The 21,368-nt window shown below is 45.5% G+C and overlaps 1 protein-coding gene across 1 annotated transcript; it reads right to left on the reverse strand.

Annotated features, from left to right (window-relative positions):
• Positions 1 to 1,398: 1,398 nt before the first annotated feature.
• On the reverse strand, positions 1,399 to 13,202 carry BOD1 (biorientation of chromosomes in cell division 1). The gene is made up of 5 exons (XM_081900135.1): positions 13,156 to 13,202; positions 9,833 to 10,364; positions 8,226 to 8,350; positions 3,869 to 4,068; positions 1,399 to 2,225 (listed from the first exon to the last, which is right to left on the reverse strand). Exons 1-4 carry the CDS (start codon positions 13,185 to 13,187, stop codon positions 3,870 to 3,872), a joined length of 888 nt encoding a protein of 295 aa, XP_081756261.1. The 5' UTR covers positions 13,188 to 13,202; the 3' UTR covers positions 1,399 to 2,225; position 3,869.
• Positions 13,203 to 21,368: the final 8,166 nt, after the last annotated feature.

The following is a 21,368-nucleotide window of genomic DNA, read 5'->3' on the forward strand; positions in this document are numbered from 1 at the left end:
TCTCTCATCGTCCTCCCAAAGCAGCCCAGGACAGCAAATACACAAGCCACAAAACAATTAAAACATTTTAAAAACAATTTCAGCACATGCAGATTGGGAAAGCCCTCTACTTAAAAGAGGAAGGTCTTCAGTAGGTGCTGGGGAAAAACAATAGAAAAGGCGCCTGTCTAATATTTAACAGGAGGAAATTCTAAAGGATAGGTCCAATCCCAATCTTGGACCTCCAGGGAAGACAGTATCTGCAGGATGCCCTCACCTGCGAAGCACAGTGATCGACTGGATATATAAGGGAATGAGATGATCCTTCATTTGGCACTAGGTGCACAAACTTCAGGTGCATGGGCAAAGACACGTCTCGACAGAAACTCTGTTGGTGTCAACTGTTTTCTAGGCAGATACACAAGAGTTTCTGTTACAACTGAAAAGCAGTAGCCATCTCCCAAAGCTGCTGATTATTATTATTATTACTATTATTATTATTTTGATTTATTACCTGTTCTTCACCCTAAGATCCCACGGTGAGTTACAATAATTAACAATGTTCAAAACAGTTCAGAACACAATAAATAAATACACTGTGCAAAAAAAAAAACATTGCTTGAAGCTAATACATTCCTTTGTATTAGTGTCAGGAAGTTTCCCCTACTAAACATCTGACTCTTACATTTAATATTTCCAAAGCTCACAGCCTCTTAAAATGTTAAAAAACCCCACCCTTAAATAACACCTCTGTGCGTTCTCCTATCACTTGCTTCCTTACAGAGCAATCCTAAACCCTGAGACCTGGGCTGCTGGAAGCATCCCTCCACTGGGCTTTGTCAGCAGCGCCCCCCCCCCCACTGCTGTGCCCCCTGAAAAATGCAGGCAGCTGAGGTAGCAAGTGTAGGTCCTTGACTGAAATCATTATAAGGAAAGGGGCAGAACAGTCAGCCAAGGAGGCAAAGCTGCTCCATCTCCCTTGAGAGGGGGCTCAAATGGGGTCTCTCATTTCAACCTTGGAGCTGGTGCAGCAAAAATCTCTAACAAAATTGCCCACTTTGGCTGGTACAAGTGGCAGAGCTTCAGATGTAGTTGCTGATCCACTGCTCAGCTCTGCCTAACTGCTCCCCAGCCAGGCTTTGGATTGTTCTGTGAATATTAGAAATATTCATGCGCCACTTTCTATAGAGAGTACTATGTTCTAGTCACAGTGAAGGGACTGCTATAAGGAAACACAATGTGATGTTAATAGTAATTCAAATGTCGAGAAGTTATTTTTTTTTAAAAAAAAGCTTTGCAACCTGATAGACACTGAAGAAATTCAAGGTGGACAATTATCTTTCAGTGGAGACCACTGTGTTGGCACATCACCTCCTAGGTATGAGAAGAACTGTATCGAAAGAAAATCTCTCACACAACTAGGCTTTTCTAGTATTTTATTATTAAAAAAATCTGGATATTTGCTAGTCAAATACTTGAGCACAAATGCCTACTTGAGAGCTTATGCAACCCTCTAAGCAGCTTCTAACAGGCACCTGAAGAATATCACAGGCAAGAGAACATTCCCTCGGTTGAAAGGCTCACAAAAGAAGTCTCTTGCTCCACACTCACTTTGACACACTTTCTTGATCAGCCTGGCCAAAGAGCCGAACTGCAAGACATGGTGCATACCACTTCCAGAAATTTGACAGAGGCTTGATTGCTTACCCCTAGATATACCCAGAAAGCCAACAATGGACCATTTATACAGTTGTGTCAGAGGTAGGTGGGCACTGTGAGTTATTACTGAATTTAAGTAAGCATCTAGCACTCTGTGATCCTTTGCTGGTAAATGATCAGCTTCATGCTCGTACATTGAACGCTCCCTTGTCCAAACCCCTCTAGAAAGACTGTAGCCTCCCAGGAAACCAAGCATACCCCAAACCCCCTTATTCCTATTGCTACATCCCAACCACCGTCAATTTCACTAATATCACACCAGAACCATTTTTCACCCTACTGCTTCCACAAAGGTGGCAAGAATCCCCCAAATACAGAATTAGTGAAGACACATGCTACTTCTGCCCATAGCAATACATTTTCAACATTTAACCAATCCCTCTGCACTACGTAGAAACCACATGACTTTTGCCAAAACCTCCCTTCAGCCACGGTTGATAAACTGTATTCCTGCAGATATGTATGTAGCCCACTGCCAGATTCAGTCTGGGTTCTGCAACTGCAGCCGCTTTAACGTCCGAAATGTTCTGCAAAAGGAATAGACAACAATTAGTGCGTAATGTAAAGTTAAAAGACAGTTGCTGGTTAATTATAAAGTTACTTGCACCAAGTTTGAGATGGCTACCTTTTTGGGATTTAAAGTTTTAGTTGGGAGCTTCATGTGAGCATACAAAAACTGAAGCCACCAAATACCACAAAGTTGCTTGATTTAAGTTTAGTAGTGGAAAAACAAAAAGGGCCTTGAATCCACCTTAAACCTGGTTGCACAGTTTGTCTTCAGCTTGATCCTGTGCACCAGCATGCAGTGGCAATAAGACATAATTTCAGCACTGGCACAAGGGCAGAGAACCACAGATATAGTCTCTCCAAAGCCAGAAGCTGTGGTTATCAGTGAGGGGCAGGATCCCATCCCCAACACTGTGGCAAGTAATGAGAGGCTTGAAAACAGCAAAGATGGCAGCTTCAGAGCACCTCCAATGCACAGTGTGATGTCAGGGAGAATCTCCACCCTTCTTTTGAGCCCAGAAGAGGGTCAGACCTTGCACTAGACTTTGGAGGCACATAAAGCATGATGTCAGAGACCAGCCCGTCTCTCTCCACTTCTGGACCTCTGCACACTAGTCCATCTCCTCTGCATTGAAGAGTGCCAGGACCTGTGCCTGTCCACCTGTCCACTCACAGTCAACCCATCTACAGAAGAGCAAGTCAGATCTGATGAAGTAGGCTTCTATTAACAAGAGATGGCAAACTGCCCGATCCATTTCTTCCATGGCCATTTGGCTTCTGCAGAGGTCATGCACGCTATAATAGCCTTCTGCAACCTGGTGCCCTCCAGAAGTTGATTTACAGCAACTCCAGTCATCCCTGATCACTGGCTAGGACTGATGGGAATTATAGCCGAAAACATCTGGACAGCACCAGGCTGTGGGAGGCAGACCTAGAGGATAAGATGGCACAACCTCAGAACGCCTATGTGACCAGGAGAGGATACAAAGCAAGAAAAATTATGATCCCTAGCAGAATCCATCACTTATTTTATTTTATAAAATTTATGTACTGCTTGACCCTCAAAGCTGTTTACTTCTTGATGCAGAATGTTGAGTTTTGTAGTGCCAAGTATGGCATCTTGGGATAGAAGAACGCCACTAGCAATTTTTATTATTCAGACAGCTTGCCTGGCCTGTAGCTTTACATCCATAAGATTGCACTTTAAATCAACCAAAGCAGGATGCCTCTGCAAATAAACTAAAGTAGCTCTCCCCATTTTCCAAGAACTGCTTGGTCCACAGAATTAATGGACTCTCATTAGAGCCAGCCTCTGCTCCCAGATCTTCCAGATAGCATCTTCCTCATGCATATCTTTTACTCTTCTGTGCCCAAGCAGTTCCTCAGTAATCCAAGTAGGTCCATAGCCTATTTGAAGGTGCATTGCTGCTAAAAAGAAAAGAAGCCAAGAAGAATAAAGTGAAGTTTCTAATCATATTCTGTTAAGGAGGCTTGTGATCTTGAAAGATCACAGCTTGTTCTTTCCTCTCGCAGCAATTCTGGCACTAGCCCAGCATGTTCTGGCCTTTTAGCTAGTGCCATTGACATTCGTCACATGAGTGATGACACAAAAGGGCTGCAAGTGCATGCAGAGGGGGAAGGGAGAAAAGCAGCAATACCAGACCTTACGAGGCATCTTGAGATGGAGGGGAAGGATCCTGACTCTCCGGCTCTGGGGGAGGAGCTGGCACCGAGTCCTCTTTCTTCTGTGCAGCCAGGAAATCATGAATTGCCTTCTCTATCTGCGGCCTGAAGATGTGGTTTAGTTTTGGATCCACCACCTGAGAAATAATTCTGTCCACTCCAGCTTCCAGCATCCCCGACCTGGGGCAGAGACAAAGGAGTCATTCAGCTCCTCCAGAAAGCTTCCCTTCTTCCCCCCACTGGAGCCCTCCACAGCCGTCATGTCAGCTGCAATTAGCATTAACATGGTGTGAACTATGGCTCTTTTGGTAGCTCCTGTATCACTAGACAGGCATTCTACCCGGTGAAAATAAAACCAAGAGGTTTGAACCAGCTGCCTTTGAGGGCCCCAGCAGAACCTGCAGCAGACATCTGCTCACCCAACTGCTTTAAAAAAATGTATGCTGGGTGGGAGCCACTGCAGGGTGTCCATGGTACACAAAGCAGCAAATAAAACCTGACTTGGCATCAACAAGAGGAAAAAACATCACACTGGAGGAGATAGGCGGGATATGAGGGGAGGTGATCTTTTTGGCTAGTGCACTTATGACGAAAAAGCAGAAAGGCGGCCTTCACCCCAGGACCTGCCACGATCAGCTGCTCCCCACATCTGCCAGTCTAGACACACCGGCACTTTTTACAAGACAAACAAAAATAAACACAAGCAACACAAGACAAAGAGCTTTTCTGGGAACAGTGTCAGAAACCAAAAAGCGACTTATTACTTCAAGGCTGTGCTGGATAAAAAGAGCAGGGCATGGGCTGTCTGGTGGGGTTAAGTCATGTCTGCAACAGGCCAGGGGAGGCAAACACAGAGACACTGCACAGCCGCTGGGAAGCAGCTGCCTGGGTAGAAAAAACACACCCAAACAGCCAATATTGTTTTGAGGCTACGTGGGCACTTAAGAAGATCTGAAGTCTCTGACACTTGGTCTCCATGAAGGGCATGCCTGGCCTGGCACAAATTCCAGGGTCAGATTGTTCCAACGCTCTTCCAGCTCCTGCAGCTTGTGCACTGTGCCACGTACTAAAAATGGCAGCTACGTGCAATGCAGGTTGGTGCTGCTGTGCTGCCAGCCTGGTGGGCAGGCCCTCTACAGCTGCAGCAATACTCTCATCACAGGGCCCCCTGGGTACTTAAGAGTAGCAGATGGAGACACAAGGAGCTTCCAGGCTGGCTGCTGGAAAAGCATTCATGCCAATATAGTCATACAAAACTTGCGGAGGTTATACAACACCAGTTTATTGAATGTTCATGTTTGTGCGGAGATTATATGGCACTGCCAGCTAGGGGTTGTTGTCACACAATTTCTAGCCACATTTCCAATCACTTTTCTTACCAGACTTTTTCCAGTGAGAAAAGTGATGTGCTAACTGCACTAGAAATGGGGTAACAACCAAATTTGTACATTTAAACAGGCTGTCTGGAAGTGTCTGCATTTGTGCATCCCCAGAATTAATGAAGGCAAACAAAAGAGAACTCAGCTGGTGGTGTACACAACATGTTTCGAAACCATACAAAAACTGAGCAAGGAAGTCAACCAGGACATGACGAGCTTAGCATGTCTCCCCGCCATTGACTGCTTGCAGCAAAACAACCTGTTACAGAATCGATGGAGCACAATGCATAAGCAACTTCTGCTCCATGGCTGAACCACTTCAGAAGCACATGAATCTGACGACAAGATGGCCTGGGGAAAGCTCTCATAGTAACCACTGTCTCAAGGCTCACCCACACCTGCTACCCTGCTGCTTTGCCCTGGGGAAATCCACTGTTTACTGCTGAATTGGAGCAAACGTCAATTGTGTTTTATCCATACTGGCATTTGCTCCAATTTAGTGATAAAAGGTTTTCCGGGGGTGGGGGGGGGCGGAGAGCAAAAACACTTGGACCTGTGGATGAGCCCTCACTGTCCTACTTCACAATTGAAAATTATGAAACTAGAGGTTTTAACCTGAACATGCCTCCATCAAGGAAGATGGCTTATAAATGCAACTCCGGATGTTTCAACAATAACTTACCATGAGCTTATCATACAAGAGAAATACGTAGCATGTAAGCTGTGCTTTATGTTGATGGAGTCATACAGCCATTGAGACAGACTTATGTACGACCCTATAGGTTCACTGTCTGCAACTATGGACAACACTCACAGCTTAATGCCAACACTCAATGCCCAGATGGCAGGTATTTTAGCAATATTGTTTTGTGAATGGTCCCTGTCATTTTTACATTTAAGCTTCATCATAATTATTACAGCCCATGTTCATTTACTTCTGACTGTACACCCCAATGAAGGCTTCTCCAGTATTCATGCCAAGACCACCTCTAGATTTCATGGTTTTCATGGCAGCCATGGAGCTGCCTCAATTTGACATCAATCAATACATGTAGCAAGGCACACTCTCAACTTAAGTCTTTGGTGATGATGAAATGGATGGTTTGAAAACACAGGAAGGGTTGTCCAAGCGATCGCATTGTCATGGTCAAACCACTTCCTGGTGAAGTTTTGTATGATATTGCCAAATGTATATAACACCCAGCTTTCTCTTTTTCATCCAATGGAGGTAATAAACCATTGCTTGAACACTACAACAGCAAAAAACCCCAAAGTCTGTAGTCTGGAGTGCAACAGCAACCAAAGCATCCAGGAGCAGTGCCAGATCAAGGAACACCCCTAGATTATGGACCTGATCCTTTAAAGGAAGTGCAGTTTAAAGCGAATCTGGCTGTTGCATGTCTCTGCATTGATTCAACTAGTGTGCTGGCTGCATCCTTTTTGAAGACGCAGCAGATGTGGCCACATGCAGGCTGGATTTTTGCAGCATATTTCATGTGAGGTGGTCCTTAAAAATTGTTTGGAAGCTTTAGCAAGTACAAAAGGTAGTAACCAGCTTACTGGAAGACACTGGCTTTTGATCTCTTTCCAGGAACAATTTAAGGTGCTGGTGATTACCAATAAATTCCTAAATAATTTGAGGCGAAGCAATTCAAAGGACCATCTTCCACCAGAGTCTGTCTGCTGTTTTATGACTGTCAAAGACCTTGCACTCCTTGCCTTCAGAGGTACAGAAGGTTGGCAGGAAGGGTTTTTTCAATAATTGTATGAAGTTCCAGCTTCTGCCAACCTAGCAGTTCAAAAGCACGCCAGCGCAAGTAGATAGGCACTGCTGCGGCAGGAAAGTAAACGACATTTCCGTGCACTTTGGTTTCTGTCACGGTCCTCTGTGTGCAAGTAGCGGTTTAGTCATGCTGGCCACATGACCCGGAAAACTGTCTGTGTGCAAATGCCAACTCCCTTGGCCTGAAAAGCAAGATGAGTGCCACACCCCATAGTTGCCTTTGACTGGACCTTGACCATCCAGGAGTCCTTTACCTTATTTCACCAGGCACTGGGGATCATTTTAACTTTGAATTCTGCTGATTTTCAGTACTGCTTTAGTTTTTAACTTACTTCTTTTTAATTTTATTGTGCTATTACTGTGATTTATATCTGTATTTGTTTTTAACTTATTTTGTACGCCACCATGCGGCCTCTTGTAGCCAAAAGGCAAGCTATAAATCTTCTAAATAACTAATCTGCCATAATACAGATTAATAAATTAAGGCTGCAACCCTATGCACACATATATGGAAAAAAGCATCTCTGCATACAATGGGACTGACTTCCAAGCAATTTCATGGAAGTACTCCGTAAAGCTTGCAAGTCACCTCCCGCTCTCATTCTAAGCACATTTCAATAACCATTTCTTGAATCCTATCACTATCAGTCAGGAACACAGCAGCTTATTATATAAAATTAAAATTATGTACATTGAACATACAGCTAACCCAGCCTGGCATTCAACAAAATTAGGGAAGAATGTGTTTGCAAAGAACACGTAGTGTTTAGTGAACTGGATTAGTTACACTACAGCAATAGTTCAAGGAGCAAAACACTACTTCACTCTGTTGGACAGCACCCAACCCCAGTGACATTAAGCTCATCATGCTACTGTATCTCATGCTGGAAGTTGGTAAAAGCAAACAGAACTAAGACTGCAGGTTCATCAGATGTTCTTTCCCTCGTAAAGCTGTGGATGCGTGCAGATCTCCATTAGACAGCCACAAGTGACACTCCTGAAGAAACCTGGTGTTGATTAGCATGAAATTTTGAGTAATTTCAATGGATGGTGAGCCACAATCTACCAGAAGTGTTTCTTAGACAATCCCATCAAAATTTAGGGGTCTTGTGCAAATGTAGAAGGTTAAAAAACAATTCATTATTGTCACTTATATTTTAGCAGCTTTTACTTACTGAATAACGCTCTGCCTCAAGCCATTCCGCAACTGGTTTTTGTTCATTGCTGGGTTCCATTCCTGCTTATCCAGGTGGGTAGACACAAAGTTGTCCACTTTCTGTCTCAAATTCTGGTAGGCTGGCTAAACAAAATAGATCAATTAATACAATTCTGAAGTATTTCTTTCAAAATCCACACAGACCACTGACACCACACTGAAACACACTTCTTTACCCTACAATTAAATTTCAACAGGATTGGTGTCATTTGCCTTTAGCAAGTTTGTTTTTACCTATGAAAAACCAAATTATGAATGTAGCCGAGAAAAATTACATGAGCACACACACCTTAGAATAAGTTGAAGAAGATTCCAACACCTCCTGAGTTGGTCCATTCAACTGTTAAACAGTTCTTATAGATAGAAAGTCCTTCCTAATGTTTAGTTGGAATATCCTAAACTGATTTTTCCATAATCAACTAGCTCTGTCATTTAAATCCTGGAATAAAACTCCAGTTAGACTACAACCAGTGTATGCGAAGCCATGGTAAAATTAAGTTGTTGTGGGTTACACACCTAAATACCCTATTCAATGAGATTCAGCCAATATCTATGTACCTGCACCTCCCAGAAAATCTTGATGGAATACAGGACCAACATACCCTCCTCCTACTCCTTTATAAGGCTTAGAAAGACTACCATTTACGCCTATTTACATGTAGGCCACTGAATGTAGTGGGGTTAACTTCCAAAACATGAAGGGAAAAAAACATGTTGATGTGGACACCACTATATGATGCTTGTTTGCTCAATGTTCAAAGAAGGCTGCCTTATGCCAAGTGAGACTAGTGGTCTACTTAGCTCAGTATTGTCCACACTGATTGGCAATGGCTCTCCAGCGTTTCAGAGAGGAACCATTCCCAACCCTACCTGGAAATGCCAAGGATTAAACCTTCTGCCTGCAAATCAGATGCTCTAATTCTACCACTAAGTTATAGTCCTTTCAGTGGTAACATGGGCTGGAATGTATTTATTTTGGTTTATTTTATTCTTTTTGAGAGTTTCCTAATAATAATAATAAAGCACCCCCCCCCAGGAAACATATACAGGAAGTTATAAGAGAAGGGCAAGCTACAAAGATGCTCCAAAACCTGTGACCCCATAAGAATGTTAACATGGGTGTATCTTGGAATACGACTTGCACAAAACACAAAAACAAGAGTGCAAGCCATGTGACCACCAAAGGAAAATAAATGTTTTGCCTGGGGTTGTGTATACCTTTCCCATAACAGACCACACCACAAGAGCCAGCAAAGCTCCCCCACCTCCGACAGTTTGGATTAGAGGGGATACAGTGCAGGCTATGAGGTGGTTTTCCTGCGAACTCGTGTGTCGGCTCCTACACACAACCCCATCCGAAGAGGCAGGGAAGCCGGGCGACTGCAACTCTCGCCACCCCTGACAGCGAGTTCCTCCATAACGGGGCTGGGTGGGGACTAGGGAGAAGAGAGGACAAGGGAATAAAAAGAAAAGTCCCTGTAATCCTGGCAACTCCTTAGCCGAGGCCTCCCCTTACCATCCTGCAGAGACATCCTCCGCGGGGCTGCTACAGGGAGGGGCGCTTACCTTGGTGTCGACGTCGGCCAGGCAGTCCCTGCGGAAGGCGTCGAAGAGGCCGCGGCTCTTGAGCTGCCCCACGATGAGGGCGATGAGCTGCGCGTCGCCAGGGGGCAGCGAGGCCGGGTCCGTCGCTCCAGGCCCCGACGAGCTCCCGCCGCCTCCGCCCGTGCCGGACGACGCCCCGCCCGGCTCCGCCATCCCCCCGCCCGGCCCTCCCAGCGCCGCCCGACGGGCCGCCGGAACAGCAGCGCCGCCGCCGCCCTCGCTCCCGCCAGGTGCTGCTGCTGCTGCAGGGGCGATGGTGGCAAGGCCGCCGCCGCCGCCGCCGCCGCGGCACCCTCTGCTGATCGCGCCGCGGCAGCTGTTGGTGACGTTGCCGTCGCGGAGCATTCGCGTCATGCCTTCCCGCTGCATGCTGGGAATCAGAGGCCTCCTCTCTCTGGACTGGGAGGGCGCAGACTCCCAGGAGGCTTTTATCGCGATAGCCATCTGGCAGGCTCCGTTGGGACGCGCTGACAGCTGCCGCAGCTGCAAAAGCCTGCAAAATTTGTGGATTGGTTGGCGCGGAGTCATCGCGCTCCGCCAATATTCAAGTGCGGGTGGGGTTCTAGATGAGTTATGGGGAGGGCAACGGGGATAAGGAAAGCAGCCCTGAATGCTGCAAGTCCTGGGGCCGCCAGAAAAGACGGGGCTGTGCACTCCCTCCTCTACCTCCGGCCTCATGTGCCCGCACGGCTGGTTTAGCAGGAGGATTTTCTGGTTGTCAGTCCCTTGCACATAGGGTTGCCGTATGTTCTCTTTTTTTTCCAGGACACGTCCTCTTTTTCATGGGGATGTAAAATGAGAGTCGTCATAGCGATCCATAGTTAAAAGTAAGTTAAAGGGACCCCTGACCATTAGGTCCAGTCGTGGCTGACTCTAGGGTTGTGGTGCTCATCTCGCTTTATGGGCAGAGGGAGCCAGCTTCCAGGTCATGTGGCCAGCATGACTAAGCCACTTCTGGCGAACCAGAGCAGCGCACAGAAACGCCGTTCACCTTCCCGCCGGAGCGGTACCTATTTATCTACTTGCACTTTGATGTGCTTTTGAACTGCTAGTTTGAGAGGAGCAGGGACCAAGCAACGGAAGCTCACCCCGTCACGGGGATTCGAACCACCGACCTTCTGATCGGCAAGTCCTAGGCTCTGTGGTTTAACCCACAGTGCCACCCGACAGTTAAAAGTAGAAGTCGGCAAATGTGTCCTCTTTTTTGCTCTTCAGAATAATGGCAACCCTACATCACAGTACCCATTTTATTCCCTCTTTTTTTGCCTTTGGGGATGCCATGTTACACTTCCTTTCGTGTGGGTTACTTAGAGTAGTTATCCTTCAGGTTCTTCCCTAAAGAGGACAGGGCTACTTGTAGAACAGACTGAAATGCTCCATTCTGCACAACTGTTCAAGGTGCAGTAACCTCTTTTTCACCTGACATCCCTCTGAAAGACAAATCCCTTGAGTTGGGGGTATTTGTGTGTGTGCATCTTTGTCCCTAGCGCTCTCATCCATGCATATGCCCACAAACGTTACATATGCGCTGTTAGGGTGTGCAACCCTACAATCATAAACATGCCTGCTCAGAAGTAAGCCCTGTGGAACTTCCTGTTGCACCAGGGGCCCTGTCTCTAGTCTAGACACCTAGTGGAGAGTTCAGATGTTTGGTGGAGGATTGTGGATGGTCAGTGGTGAGGCAAATGTGCTACATATACATTTAGAGGCAGTATCTTATTACTGGCATGCACGTACCAAAGCTGAGCTCTGCAATTCAAAACATTTCCAGTTCTGAGGCTTGGTGAGTCATAACTTAGCCCAACATCAGGTGTCCTAAGGCAGCAGGACTGTCCAGCGTTGACATCAGCTTTGGGCCCTCCATGCTGTGTGCCTCCATTTTAATTTCCGATGATGCCTCAGAATGACACCATGTCAGGTGCTCTGGGGCATTGTGGGGAACTGAAATGGGAGCTACCCTTGGACTGCCAGCTAAGGCCATCAATATAAGGGGGGGCCCGCCAGGACTTGGAGCTGACTTAACGTGTTCCCCAACATTTCAGATGAAAACAGGGACACATGTAACCCCCATTTTTTGTAGGAAAGTAAGACTACCTGAGCCCCTCATTTAACACTCGTTGAAGGCTCTCCTCTACGTGCTATATTCATTTACTCTGCAATAGCTTGTCTCAGCAACTGTAGCATGTGTGAACCAGCAGGCTGGACCAGAGTGGTGTAGTGGTTGGAGTGTTGGACTAAGACCTGAGAAATAGGGGTCCAAATTTTTAGTCTGCTATTATGCTCAGTGACCGATTATGGGCCAGTAACTATCAGTTTAAACTACTTCACAGGGGTTTTTTTTTTTTTTTTGCAGGGATAAAAGTGTGGGAGAGGGCACCATGTACACCAAGCTATTTCACAGAAAGGTGGGGTATAAATCATAAATGTTCCTAACTCCCCTCTCCCAATTAAAAGCCATTTTCTTAATGCCCAAACTCAACCTAAAACATTTAGAGTCACTTAATCTACATCCAAATAATTTTCAAATGTACCCACAGCAAAGCCTAAATGCTTCTGTGTGATGACATTGCTCACTACATTATGCTGCCTGAAACTCAGCCCCAATTCCACTCCACTAGAACCAACTCTTTAAAAGTCTTGCCAGGCCATTTAGACATGAGTTACCGCCTGCATCTTTCCACCCCTGACCACCATGCTACCTGAATCAGGCTGCTTCACTTTAAAATGCAGACTAACTGGGAGTTGCAGCCATGGATGCCATTGGGTCACCCTCCTTCTCTCAGCCTGAATCATCTCACAGGGTTAAGGTGAGGTTAAAATGGGCTAACCCTCTGATCTCCTTGGAGAAGAACTAAATTAACATGTCTGCCATGTCTGCAGTTGTCACTTAGGGATCATCCAGACTTGTGCCATGTTTCTAGGTAGAGGTGTCTGCACTTTAAAACTCCTTGTCTGAGTATTTTTTTTCCCTTCCAGCGGTTCCCTGCATAAACCCAATTGGAGCAAGTGGCAATCCATGAAAAACCTGGATTTCTGTTTGTTCTCATTCAGCATTAAAGAGCAGGTTTTCCCACGGAAAGCTGGGCAAGAAGAAGAAGAAGAGGCACTCAGACACATAAGCTGTGCCTAAAAAGCTGTGCTGCTGAGTCCTAAGTGTGATATGTAAACTGGCCACGAGAGGGTACTGCAGCTTCACAGTTGTTAAATAAGGTGGCGGTGTGGAGAGCAGGCTTGCTCTGAATTAGCTTTGAGAACAGGTTGAAAAATACTGTAGTAAAATTCACCTGCTTTCGCTGACTTGTGCCCTTGATCTCATGTAAGCAGTAAATAGGGCTGTTTTACAATTTGGGGAGATGTACTCTTGTGAACCTCCACATTTCAATCCCAGCAACACAAAAGCCAGCTTGCTTTTAACTGCCTTTTGTGGTAATTTGCATGTATAATAATGCGCAAATTATCACAGGGGATACCCAGATGATTATGAGTCACGTGAATGTGCACTTGTTGCATGGCAACTAATCTCTGAGAATAAATCCTTGCAAGAACAAGATGAGTGAAATCCAAACACTCAGCCAGCAGCAGTAGCACAGCTCAGCAACCATGGCTCTCCAACTCCCTTGACACACAGGAACACTTCCCACATTGATCTTACATGGTTGATGGAGGGGGGAAAGCCCTGCAGGGAAGGGTGGGTGTGCCTCAGACAGAAGGGTATACCTCCCCCACTATTCAGATGTCTGGATTCCAATGTTAGCACTGAAGCACACAGTGTTACCTGGCAGCCCACTGAAATGATTGGAAAAATCAGTGGTAGCTGGTGCTCCTTGGGACTGATTGGTTGGAAGGCAGAGGTGCCAACAATAGAAGGAGCCAGAGCCAATTACATTCTAGTTTTGCTCCCACCTTCCTCCCTTCTCAGTTCCACAAAGGGCAACACTGAGACTAAGGAGTAGTAAAATGACAGGCAGTGCCATTCCCTGGACTCATTGAAAATAAGAAGGTAGGAATATGAAGGTGGGCTGAGATTTGTGGAAGAGTGCCTCACCCATTTGCCCAATGGCCCAGTCTCAACTGGAAAAGTGAGTTGGTTTCTTCTGAGCCAAAGAAGTCCTTGAAATTTTGGGCCTCAGTTATTGGTTGTAATGCGCAAGATCCACAGGTCCTCCAGATACTGTGAGATCTACTGGGGTTTTATTCGAAGGAAAAGAGCAAGCTTGACACCTCAATCCCATGAGCACTGATCCATCATTCCTGCTGGACTGAGTCAAGACTTTAGGTAGTAGAAGAAAAGAGGAAGGGATTTATGTGAACTAAACTCTTGTGCCATAGGAATGGACGTTTTCCTAACCAATATTACCACAGACACCATCGCTCGCAACATCCGCCCGCACAAGGTTTTCCTCAGTTGTTTCTTCTTAATTGCAGGTGTTTCGCAGCGTTTTGTAAGCAGCAAGCAGTCAAGACTGTTGCCTGCTCTCCCTGAAGTTCACAAAACATTCTGGTTCTCCTCTGTCACAGAGGGTAAAGCTAGAAGGGTGATTGGTTTCTTGGACTTGTCACCGATATTTACTATAGGCCAGCTCAAACATACAAAATAAACCTCCCACATGAGAGCTTACTCATGTGGATAATTTAGTGCATGAGTTCACTGGTGGCAATTTCTACTGCCATGCCAGCACATTTTCCTGCTGTGGGAGTCACTTTTAGGTATATCTATCCCCATGACTAGATGTCATTGTAGCTGATAGACCATTAGCCCAAATGTGTACATTAAGTACAGGAGTAGCATCTCTTCTGACTACTGAAGCAGGTGGCAGGAGGCAGAATTTTGCATGCAAACACAGTCCTTGGTGCCTGATTAAAATTCAGCTGCCCTGAGAAGCAGTGCAAGCTACCCAGTGCCATCTGTCAGCGAGGGGGGGGGGGAGATAGATATATACTCACATTCAAAGGCATAAAACCTATACACTGAAAAAGACTGATCTGAATGCAAATGTTGGCCTAGGTGGCAAGGGATCTGAACACTAAACTCCAATTTTCACTTGGCATTTCAAAGGGTCCCACGCTAGGCCTTCTAATGTGATATTTGCACAAGGGTTTGCGTTGGCATTCATGTGGGGGGGCTGTCCTGTGCATTTGACCTCCCCAGGTTGTACCACATCTGTGCCAACTCAGTGCCAATCCTTTAGAAGTCCAAACAGAAGCATCCATGGCTTCAGCTGAGACTTGAGGGCACAGTCCACACAACAGAAAGATAAACAAATCCCTGAAATTGGCAAGTAGCACTTCTTTCCCCACAATAATCCTTCCTGAACTTTCAGCCGTGCACTAGGGGACTAAATTGGGAGTGTGGTATATGTTAGCCACTGGTGATTTTTCAAAAAAAATGAATGCAGAAATGTGGAGAAATGAATTTAAGTTTGGAAAAATGAGAAATGGAGAGAACCAAAATTTACAGATCCTAACATCCCTAGATGGGCTCAGCTAGAATTGGCTGCAGAAGTTTCCCAGCCATGAAAAGGAGAAGTGTTGGTGGCAGTGGTGAGCAAGCATGCCATGTAACTTCTAGAAATGAGAGTTGCATCATTCCTCTCAGCCCTGAGCCCACTGCCAACCACGGTTCTTTGAAAGCCTGAAGGTCCTTTTTATCAATGATTTCCTGAACAAGAAGGAGAAGGAGAAGGAGACTTGCTTGCTTGTGCAAGGCATTTGTGGCTGAGGCAAAATGCTCCTTTGGGGACTTTCCTTCTGTAATCATTTCCCATGGACAGGACTGGTGTCTGGCTCAACAACAAAGCCATTTCTCCAGAGTATGGTGTTGGGTTTGTTCGTTTTACTGGGAATCTGGGAAATAAAAAGGGCTCAGTCACAGAAACTGCATGGAGGAAACTTCCGTGTTAAAAGATGTGCTTTATTTTATTTTTAAGAAGGAAGGAGACCTTTTTGAACTGCTGCACCTCACATCGGCAGTAAAACTGTGTGCCCAGGAGAAATAATTGGCAGGTTTTCCTAAACTGTCTTGACAACCTCTGGCCATGAAATTGAAAAGTCAGTTACTGACTTTCAAAAGGCTTTGTCCTTGCCAATGATTAGACAGAGAAATCTGGAATAGGTGGCTTTAGCCAGGCATAGTATCTGCTGAAATGCAGACTGAATGTCAATAGGAAATCGTTGCAGAAGAGGGAAGGTTGTGTCTGCAACTCTGCCCATAATGCACCCACACAAACACACTCAGTCACACACAATTATCGAACTCTGGCAATTTCAATCGACACATTCCTCTGGCGCCGTAGCTGGGAGGAGGAGGATTGTGCTGACAGGTGGGGCTGTGAAGCTGCAATCTTAACATTTCCTCTTTTGTGCTGCAGGCATTATTTACTTATTTTGTGAAGGTATCAGTCACCTTCTCTACCGCAAAGGTACTAGCAAGAGCTGCACAGCAATAAAAAGCTGAACAACAACAAAGGCTGTGGACTCTCAAAGAAAAGGTATTCTAAATGAACCGGGTGTGTGAGGAGGGGGAAACTGTCAGCAGAGATACAGCAATCCTAAAATGGATCTGTTACTGTGAGTTGATCTTCCTGGCTGATGACTGCTTTGAACAATTCTGGAGTAATGCCCATGTTTATTCAATATACTGTAGATAAGGAGAAATAGCAACAGAGGAAAGGGCATCAGCCGTGTTGTCATGGTCAGCTTCAGACTCCAACAAACTCTTGGCATGGTATTACCAATGGTGCTCCCATCGCCTGCCCAGCACCCACTCTCACATCCACAACAACTTTTGTACTCATAGCAGCAGAAGCAGCAACACCACTCATTGCCCTCTCTGCTGATCCTGTGGGTGGAATTTTAGCAGTGGATAGGCAGCTGTGCTGCTTTTGAATAGGAGCCCCACTTGCCTCCCATCTGCGGTGGCTGCTCACCATCTTAATTTACCCACAATGCAATGCCTTGTTCTGTAGACGCCATCTATAGATCGGGGCTGCCCAACTTTTCATACCTCAAGGTTCAGTCACCAGCATCTCCTAGTTGGGCTGAGAGAGACTCTCTGCCTGAAATCCTGGAGATCTATTATCAGCCCATGGTGCTGAGCTTGATGGACCAATAGTGTAAGGCAGCTTCCTTACGTCCCATGGCTACTCCTCATTGGAGGGCTTTGAAACACCCACTTTTCCTGATCGTTCCTTTGCCTCTTCTCTGTCAGCTATGGGTAACTTTACATGTTACTCTCACACAGGGAAATCTATGTAATTCTTTTGTTTACTTGTTCATTTACATGCAGGTGGCAGAGACAGCCAGAGTTCAGTCACTGGAGAGGGGTAATTCTCAAATACTGCTTAATAGTGATAGATTTTAATTAGTAATATGACCACACTTCAGTTCCTAAATTAAAGTGGTTAAGCAGTTGTGTGTGTGTGGTGTGGTGGAACTGATGGGTTGAATGGCTGGATATTTTTCACTGTTCCTGATGTGGAGTGGCAATTCTAATCTGTATTCATGATTGCAAGAACCCTCCAGGTTAATTAAACCCGAGCACAAAGACACCCTGGATTACCAAAATACTACTGCAAGCATGCATTGAAAGAGGCAAGGAATTTCATTTTTTATCCGCATGGCTTTGGTGAATAAAACACTGCTCAAAATGTGCTCACTACTTTTTGAGAAATTATGGAAAATTTGCTTCCAAATGTTGACTCTAAACCCCATTCATAAGGGGAAACAGTTCTGGAAGGGGTTAATCTTAGAAGCAATTAATCTAGAATAAGTGAGTTTCTCTTCTGAAAGGCTTTTATTTTATTATTCATTATTTACTCTGTTTGCAGTTTTTGCTGCCCACTTATGAAGATTCTCTGTGCAGTTTAAGGTAAAATTTTAAACCATACGAAGAAAACACAAACATGAAATATAAAACAAAGTAAAACCAGCCACAGCAAACATAGTTTCTAAACATCTAAAATCATATAAAAATTCCAATGGCAACAGAGCCTGTTATTCTCGTGTTGTTGGTTTGAGAAATTGCAGCTGAGAGAGAGGCTGTAATGCAACTCAGGATTAATATTGTAAATTTTGGGTTTTCCCTTCACAGAACTACAATTCCCAGCACCCTTAGCAGGGCTATCGTAAGCATATGCAGCACCAGGGTGCAAATACCCCCCCCCCATGTTGCCCAGTCCCAGGCACGCAGGCGGGCGGAGCCAGCCTGCTGCCTCAACGTATCTCTGGCTCAGTCACCTGCGAACTCGTGGCACAGACAGACGGGCTCTTCCCCGGACTCAACTCTCGGGCCCTGGACTCTCGGCCTGGCACCCCTGAGAGCCTGGCGCCCGGGTGCCTCACACCCCTAGTACCTATGGGTGAGGTGGTCTTGACCCTCAGCAGACAACTGAAGGCAATTGCATCCCATCAAACACCCACCCACACCCATATACCATTTGGGAGCTACATTTTAATACAATTTTAATACAATTGAGAACGTCGGCAGATGAGGCTTCTCTCCTTGCTGCCCCGTGATGATATGAAAAGCCAAACCTCCAGCCAGTCTCCCTACTACACATTAAAGGCAGAGAAACCTGGATCGTGGGCAGTTTGGCAACCCTACAGGGGAATCACAAATGAGAAAAGAAGGCATTTTTTCAGGAAGGGATACCTCTGAAAGAAACTCCTTGCAGCTTCTTTGCTATATTGGTGGGGAGGGCATGAAGGGAAAGAGCTTAGGAAAAGAAGGAAGAGGGAGAGACCGTTGATGGAATGTTTGTATTCCTTGGTTGTATTACATCCGTATAGAGCCTCATAGGGGCTAGGGAAGGAGGGGTGCAAATGAGGTCATCCCAGAGAGCTCTTTGTTGTTGACAAATGAGCAGTGTTTGCAAGCCAAGCATTGCCTTGTGCTGCGGCATGGGAACTTGAAACTGCAATTTTGACTCCTAACAAAGGTGAATGGAATCATAGTGTGGATGAGACCGAGCCAGGGTATGAATCATACTGTATCAGTTGGCATCTGTTTGCCAGTTGTGGGCTGCAACAGTTACCTTGAGGCTACTACCCATCTGTTCCCACTTTTGCCGCATGACAAATCATTGTTTGGCATGTTTAGGTGAGTTTACACGTCTCCGGTGCAACAAGGCATGCACTCCGACTGCACCTTATTTTCTGGAGCCATACCTGTTTAAAAGATTCAGCACTTATTTTATCCATCTCTGTGCCTCCAGTTGTTGCCACATATCTAACCGGTTTTTGGAGTTTGCTTTACCTGTGGTTAGAAAAGATGCTCTGACGGTTAAAGTTCTAAGATAGGTTCAGTATATGTAAGCTAAGCATGTATACCACTCTCCCATCAGCTTTATACCCAGAAATTCACTTCTGCAATCAGGGCCGGCCCATTCATGAGGCAAGGTGAGGCATTGGCCTTGGGTGGCAGGATTCACAAGGGCAGGAGATCCAGCCTCCAAGGAATGCATCAACCACTGCTTCTGCCGCTGCTGCAATAGCAATGGCTGTGGCATGCTCTTTGGAGGCTGGATCACCAATGCCGTCACTACAATAGCCTCTCAGTGAATAGGAAGCATCGCTGTTCTCCTCCCACCCCTAGGGAGGAAATGGTGGGGGCTGTCCCCTACTTCAACAACTGGGTAAGGTTGATTTGATTCATCCCTTTGTTCCCAATGTAGATCTTCATTTCCCTCCTTCTTCCTGATGTAGAACTTTCCTCTGCCCTTCTTCCCTGGTGGGAGGCAGGCACCATTTTATGTTTCGCCTCCGGTGCCAAAATGTCTCAGGCCAGCCCTGTCTGCAAGTTATGGTTGCATCTATCAAACATTTTGAACTTGAAAGTCTGCGCCCAGGCAATCAGACTCCATGCCAAGGAATCCTGAATGCTGCAGCCCAAATAAATTATGCAAAGTATGCTGCTGCTGCTGCTTTTTGTTCATACCTTATACTGTATTCCTTATTGTTTTGTGTATTTTTCTGTTTTTGCAAGCCCTATGTAAATGCAAGGTTCACATTTTTATAGCCATAAGGCTATAAAGCCTGCTTTGTTGTTTTGAAGTGAAGGATGAGACTCTCAGGAAGTCTAGTCTTGTGCTCAGTAGCACATGCACACACCATCCTGACAGTAGCTTCAAGGGCCCTTGAACGAGAGAACTTGTGATCTAACGTGAGTGCACTTTATGCTTTTATAAGCAAGCAGTATGTTGATTAGCTACTTTAAAACCAGAGATTGCAGCCACTACCATACAGGACTGTCAGCTGGCCAGAAAAGCAGCTCCCTGGCCTGCTCCTGTACCTTTAAGAGCAGCTTGATATGCAGGAATCAGCAGGAGAAGCTTCATAGCGTGGGATAAAATCACCCCGAACATGTACTGATCAAGCAGCAATTAATGGTGCAGGAGCAGAAAGTTGTTAAACATTTGGCAGCCTGAGAACAGAGGTGCTCAGTTAATTGCTAGGGCAGAAAAAATGGGATGTCCTGGTGAAAAAGAGTCCAGGGCGCCTGTGCCTTTAATAGCCTAGTTGAAGATGGAATTTCAGCCAGTGTAGTTTGCATGAAAAGCTACTTTTACAGAAATTGTGGCTTGTACACCACTACTCAAGAAGCAGGAGCTCTTTTTCAGTTGCCCACCCAAGACAATTTTTTTACCAGTATATCAGCCAACATTGTTCTCCATGGTGTGTGAATGCTATTTAATCTTCAAGCCATATATCTCTCTGGTTAAAGTAACATGTGTTTCATGTTCCGAGAGGCTGGGGTCAAAGCCATACTTAGCTTTCCTTGGCAACTGGAGGAAGCAGCAGAGTTTTCAAGAACCTGGAGATTTACAGAGTGAGCAGCTTGGTCATAGAGGTGGCAAATCACTGCAACAGTTGAGAAGCTGAAGGAATGTTTGCCCAGTCCATAATTCTCTCCCAAAGAATGTAGAGCTTCAGTTGACCCTGCCTGCCTCTGTTAAGATTCATAGCTGGAGGAAACAGTGTTATGTTCCTCCCTTGGTACATTTGTCACTCACGTTGTGGGATATGCTCTCTGCAGTATATACAATGCTGAGCCCTTCCAAAGCATTTCAGAATCTTCTCAGCTTATGCATGTGTTTCGCTTTCTTGATCTGAGTAGTTCCATATGTTTCCCTATTGGCTACCCCATGAATGAATGCAGGAATGTGACCTAATTTGCTTCAGTGTTTGTAGGGATGAGGCCTGTTGGGTTTTGTTTTTTAAAGAAACTGACAGTCAAAAATGACCCTGATTTTCCCTTTTCGGTAAAGTATGAAGCAAGGAAAAATTATTGTAATATACTAAGGGAACCAGGTGTCATGAAATCATAGAATTGTAGAGTTAGAAGGGAACTGAGGGTCATCCAGTCCAAGCACCTGAATGCAGGAATCTGCGCTGAAACATCCATGACAGATAGCAGCAGTACCAACATAGGCTCCCCTGTTGATCTTAACACCTGAGCAGGTGTTAGAGATTTGGGACCAACGTCATTTAGGGCTTTATT

This window comes from Podarcis melisellensis (genome assembly GCF_964234715.1).
Source record: "Podarcis melisellensis genome assembly, chromosome: 2".
NCBI classification, from domain to species: Eukaryota; Metazoa; Chordata; class Lepidosauria; order Squamata; family Lacertidae; genus Podarcis; species Podarcis melisellensis.